Below are 6000 nucleotides of genomic sequence, written 5' to 3' on the forward strand. Positions count from 1 at the left end.
CACCCACCCAAACTGTCCTCTGCTATACAGTATATGTATGTATATATGTATATATTTACACATACATAAAGTTCCCAATTCTGACTAATGAAGTATATCAGTGGCTGTTTTTATGACAACAGTTTACAGCTATCATGATAGGCAAGTTGGTCTAGGTATTTTCTTATGACAGAAGAATTAGTCCCCTGGAAAAGAAGAAAGCAGTTTCTGAATAGATTTGGTTTCTCTGCCAGTTTGACTATGTTGAGCCCCCAACGCCACTGGTATCCAGGGTGCTTACTATTGTTTGGAGAGGCTGAACTGGGTGAGAAGGCCCTGAGAATTATTGTATATAGTAGATGATTTATCAAATTATTTTCCTTTCTTTATGGCTAAATATAAATGATAAAATGGGAACTTTCTGGTGGTTGGTTTTTCTGAGCCAAAGGAAAACCAGGTGCTTAATATCTGTTCAAAGTGTACGGTGTAAAAGTTGTGACTAATAAGAAAGTGAGTACTTCACATTTCCTTTGACATCTTTCTCTTACCCACATTTCCAAATCTGATTGAGTCATGCATGTATGGGATGAAATCTTGACTTGAAAAAAGGTGATGAGGGCCTGTTGGAAGAAGCAGTGATGAAGAGAGGCCAGTTCAAGCCTTTTTCAAGCCTTTCTTTTCCAAGCAGGGCCTTAAAAACACACTCACTAGTTTGACGTGAAAGGATTACTTATCTCGCTGTCCAATTGTTGGGATGAAATGAAAGGCTAATCATTCAAAAGAAAGAACACTGCCTGATCTTTTTTCTCCCTTCAGCACCTCTAGGATTTCTCCCTTGGTCTTTTGTGTCATTTTTCCCTGCCAATCCCTACCTATCGCTCTTCTTTGTGTCTTTCTGAAGTTTCCAGGTAGAAGATGAGGTTGCTGGGACTGTGTTCTATTTATCTGTGTATCTCTGGTGCTTGCACAGGCTTGGCATCTAGTATCCCTTTAACAAATTTGTCAAGAGGTGGTACAAACCAAACCTGCAATCCTTTCTTTTGCCAAACTCAAATTTACTCCTTGGTTTTCAGCTCAAATGCTTTTCTCTTTCTCCCTGAGCTTCAATCCTGTAAAACTTCTGCACCTAAATGATTTTGGTTTTAGACAAACAAAAATGCTGTATATGGCTTTAATGATTCCATAACTCTTAAATGCATACGCTGGACATAAAGAAGGGCAAAAATGAAAACATTAAAAATGTATAAAAGACTCTCATCTATTGGTGTATTTTCCTTTTTCTTAGGAAAAATAATTTTGAGAAGTGCAATGCTTAATTTAATCTGGATGCTTCACTCGGTAGCAACAGGGTGTGGTATACAGAGGAGCTTCGTGCAAGGAAGCCACCTGTGCTGTGAAATACGAGGACAGCAGTCACTGTCCTGGTACTGGGCAAGTCGACCAGCCTGCCTGCTGGGTGTGTGGTTCCCCCACCCCCTTCTCCCAGTCCCGAGGAATAAGGGATAAGGGGTCGTGCCTTCAGACTTACCTGGAGGGTATCTTGCGCGCTGAATGGTGGGGCTGGGGGTCTCTCCAGCGGAGGCTGAGAGTGTAGTAGGTGGGGATGTCCGGCGAGGGGAAGCGACGGCGGTGCTGCCCAGCTCCACTGACGGTCCAGGCTCACGGCCCGGACTTGCCGGGCTGCGTTCTTCCACAGTGGGCTCTGCAGGCACAGGGAGAGAGGACAGATGTCACAGTGAGACCAAGCTTGATTATCGCGGCCAGGACTGGGAGTATGGGGGGGGGGTGGAGTGGGCAGGCAGCCTCTAGAAATGCTACGTTAATGACAAAGAATTATCATAAGGGTAAGTAAGGGTGCTTAAGGGTACCGGAGTCCTTGGGAAAGGAGCATCACACCTCCTTGGGGAAGCCAAGCAAAGGTTGTCCGCACCCCCCGCGCTCACCGCTGTTTTGTGTCACCCGAACTGAGGCAAAAAAACCACGCAGAGTGTCGTCGCCCAGATAGTGATCTCTCTCCCCCCACATTTGGTTCCGAGCTCGTAAAGTCAGGAAAACCAAAGAAAGGAGAACACTTGAGGAATGAGTTCTGCACGAATTCGGGGGTCAGTGAGTGTGTACGAGCGGAAAATAGCCATTCTCCAACTCCACCCGCCCCCACCCCTCAAATATAAATTTTACACATTGCAAAGGAAATGCACAAGGTCCGGAACGAATGCATGAATGCCCCGAGGAATTAAGAAAGTCTGCGCTTTTCATTCTAAATGCTAATGGAGCTTCGCTTCTATTAGCCGCGAGTTTCGGGGGCCAGGGGTCAAGCAAACAAAAGGGCACAGTGGAAAGAAGGCCCGCCCTGGAAGCAAGGCGGTGAGGCAGATAGCGTTCTCGGCTGGTGGAGCGGCAGAGGGAGTCCTCTGCGCTCAGCAGGCGGTGTCCCCGAGGGTGGGCTACTTTGAGGCTCCAGGCCACCCCGCGGCCCGGAGGGGGCAGATTGCGGAGGGCGCTGAGTGCGGCTCCCGGGCGGACGTCTCAGAGCACAGCCCCAGCGAAACTTCGTAGCTGAAAGCGCCGCTCGGCGGGCCTCCGGGAGGGATCCGGATGCCCCAAACTCCGGCCTATAGCGCCCCCTTTACCCGGGGTGGGCACAGCTCGAAGGGTGGGAACGTGGACCGAAAACCTCCCCCAAACCAAACCAAAACCTCCCGGGAGCGCGAGCCGCGAGGGTCGTGTAAGTTTCGTCTCCCGCTACCCCTGCGTCCGGAGCTTGCCTGCAGGAAGAGAGAAAGGGGCTCAGAACCCCCAGGTCCGGAAAACCCTCGACGGCCAGGAAATGGGGGATTCCCTTTCCATCCCCGGCCCCAGCCCGAACTGCTCCGACAGAAAGCTTGCACTCGCTGTAGCGCACGCATAAGCAGATCTTCCCACGGCTGTAGCATGTGCTTCCTGTTCCCCCGCATCTTCAATGGGGGTCTCCGGCAACCTCCCAACCCCTCCTCCAGCAGGTGCCCACATTCCCGCCCCTCCCTGGGGGCCTCCCAAGAGGAATCTTTTTCTGAGGGATGGCCTATGAACTCAGGTGAGTCGGGGACACGTCTCCCCATGGAAGGGGTTCCCCTCGAGCGCCCAACGTTCGCAGGAGAGAGCCACACCACTTTTCCTACAGCCTAGCCGAGCTCCCCACCGCTCTCTCCGCCCCCCAATCGGCTGGTTACCTAGGCAAAGCCTCCGCGCCTGGAAACACGTTGCACCGCTCGCGGCCGCTGGGGCCGAGAGCACAGAGCCTCGGGATTGTAAATTAGGGAGAAATAACTACCTCTGTCAAAGCCCCTTTCTTTCTCGTGGGCAGACGAAAGGAACACCCCCGTGTTCCCCTCCCCATGGTGAAGTGTGTGGAGGAAACCGTGAAACGCACCATTGTGACCCGGGCTCCTCCGCGGAGTTTCCAACCCTGGGGAGCGGGGGCGGAGGTTGGGCGGGGGCAGGAGGAGTGGAGAACAGACCGACAGAAAGGGAAAGACAAATTCTCAGAAAGACCGAGAGAGACTAGACAAACCGCGGGGCAGAATTTCTGCGAGCGCACCAGCCCTGGGAGGGGGTGGGTGGGTGAGTGCGGGAAGAGGGATCGGGTGTGGAGGTTGCTGTGGTCTAAGGAATCTTTGATATTTACATTACGATCATCTTGTTCAGCTAAAATAACTCGATAAAGTAACTTCATTCATTGTGCCCAGTAGCCGCATTGGGCAGCTTTTTCTTTCCTCAACTAGGATCTATAAAATATTTCCCCATCGTGGGAAAAAGAGAAAGAGGGTTGGATTAGCCATGAAATGACTGAACGGCACCCTGTACCTCTCTCCCGGCACCCTAAGGCCCTGGGATAACAGCCCGAGATTTCTGATTACTAATCTCCTTGCAGCTTTTCCCTCCGGAGAATCCGGAGGCATAAATAAAAGGCAGTCTCCAAGACCGTTCTTGGAAATCCAGGGACAAATGCTTTCTCCCTCTCTCTCACGAGTGCCCCGAAGCTTCCAAACAGGTTCGAGAGGTGCCTTTCGCAGTCAGTGTCCGCAGGTTGCGCTCGCAAGACCTCTCTTCTCTCACGACCGAGAACTTTCATTTCTACTAAGAGTGAAACACTCGGAGCAACTTTCCAAAAGCGCGAGTTTTGTCAGTGAAAATGTAAAGCATGCCTCTCCCACACCTAGCCAAGGCCCGAAGGAGAGGGACACCGTCCCCACGCGTGTCGCGGAGCGGGAGTCGGCAATTACACCCGGTTACCTCCGAAGGGAAAAGTGTAAACCAGCAAGTCGGCGACGCCTGGCAGACGTGCCTAGTGGAGTCCCAGGCTCATTTCAATACAATAAGCCACATTCCTACAATTATACCCTCTTTCCTGAGCTCCTCCGAGCGCCTCTGCAAACTCCGGCCGCCGATGCCCGGGCCCCTTCCCTCCCAAGCTTCCTCCCAGACAACCAGCTCTGTGCCACCATTTGGTACATTAAGTTGGACACACCAGAGCCCCTATTTTCAATATTACTTAAAAGGCAGGAAAATTACTGCCGTTCATCACCGGAGCTGCAACTCCCTACCGCTGCCGCCGCCGCTGCCGCCGCCGAGAGCATCATTACCATGACAACTAGAGCTGAAATACCCTGAATTACATCGCTGGAGCTGCTACTGCACAAATCCCGGTCCTCCTCTTTGTTAGAAGCTTTTCGCCTCTTCGGGTAGGGGGAGGAATCCCACGAGCTCCAGAGATCCCTGCGGGCCCGCTACAGGGGAAAAGTTTCAGATCAGAACCTGCGGGCCGCCCGGCTAGCAAAGCCCGAGCAGGGAGGCGCGGGTGGGGGGAACCCCACACTCAAAGTTGTCAATTTCAGGAGCGACGCTTCCCAGCACGCCAACTTTTTAGCAAGTCTCCTTATTAACTGGGCGAATGTGATACGTACTTGAGTGCTGTGGCGGTTCCGTCTTTAGAGCGAGTTTCTAGAGAGCAGTCCCGAAATCTGCGCTGGTAGGGGGAGTCACAGCTGCTGTCCCGGAAGGGCTGCGGTGTATAAGCCCAGCGGCTCCCAGAGGCGGTTAGCGGCAGGCCGAGGATGCTGCGACCCCGAATCATGGGAGAGCGCCGCCGAGAGGTTCCGCGGGCGTCCTAGCCCCGGCCGCGACCAGGGGGGAGGATGCCGCCGCTGTTCCCACCTCTACAGCTACTGCCGGCGCTGTCAGCGTTGCAAAGTGAGCCTGGGAGGGGCGTCCGGCTGCCGTGCCGCGCTGCACCGGGGAGGGCGCAGGGCAAGAGGGGTGTGAGCGCGCGGGAGAGAGTGGAGTGTGTGTGCGGAGCGTGTGTGCGCGCGTGTGTCTGTGTGTGCGAATGAGGGAGCGGGTGTGAGCGTGTCTGTGTATGGGGAGCGGAGGAGGAGCAGGAGCTGGAGGGGTGGGGGGCGGGAGGCAGGAGACTCCACTCTCCCGGCTGCGCGTTCGCTCGCTCTCTCGGCACGTCATTTATGCCACAGGAGCCCTAGCGGCCTCTCCATAGAGTGCTTGGAATGCGAGACGTCAATGTGACGCCATGGGACGCTACGTCACCCTCCTCCTCCCTCCCCTGGCCCAGCCGGTTCCGCGTGTGCGAGGGAGGGTGTGTGTGTGTGCGTGTGTGCGCGCGCGCGTTCCCCAGCCACTCGCACGGCCGCACAATGGAAACTGCGCCGCACGGCTGGCCACTGCCTGGGGACCTATCGGACCCGCGCTGCCGATTCATATGCCGCGACGCTGCTCGCTAGGGCGCGCGTCTGCAGGAGAGGGCAGCGGCCCGGCCGCGGGTCAGGCGGGACCGCCCAGCTGTCAGGGTCGGGTGGAGTAGAGTTGGAGGCGTGCTATTGGCGCGCCTCCGAGGCTGCCCCGAGGCACTGAGCCAGAGCGAGGGGGTAAGGGAGAGGACAGCTCTTCCGAAAGGGAAGGTCTCGCCAGCCAGCTTCTGCGAGTGACCTGGCAGCCGGTGCAGAGGAGTCTGGCACCAGGTGCAGCTGC

At 54.8% G+C, this 6000-nt stretch overlaps 1 protein-coding gene across 4 annotated transcripts in view; it reads right to left on the reverse strand.

Annotated features, from left to right (window-relative positions):
- Positions 1-5439, reverse strand: part of NR4A3 (nuclear receptor subfamily 4 group A member 3) — a 39205-nt gene extending 33766 nt beyond the window's left edge. Inside the window, exons 1-3 of one of the 4 annotated variants that reach the window (XM_063081590.1) lie at positions 4923-5434; positions 1508-1681; positions 528-599 (exon numbers count right to left, since the gene is read on the reverse strand). In XM_063081590.1, coding sequence (XP_062937660.1) covers positions 528-558 — 31 coding nt within the window. In that variant the 5' untranslated portion in view covers positions 559-599; positions 1508-1681; positions 4923-5434. Of the gene's footprint in view, positions 1-527; positions 603-1507; positions 1682-4922 lie in introns of those variants that run through there. The other 3 variants (XM_063081593.1, XM_063081591.1, XM_063081592.1) reach the window with 3 other exon arrangements.
- Positions 5440-6000: the final 561 nt, after the last annotated feature.

The sequence above is a fragment of the Cynocephalus volans genome, chromosome 17, assembly GCF_027409185.1.
Source record: "Cynocephalus volans isolate mCynVol1 chromosome 17, mCynVol1.pri, whole genome shotgun sequence".
Taxonomy (NCBI): Eukaryota; Metazoa; Chordata; class Mammalia; order Dermoptera; family Cynocephalidae; genus Cynocephalus; species Cynocephalus volans.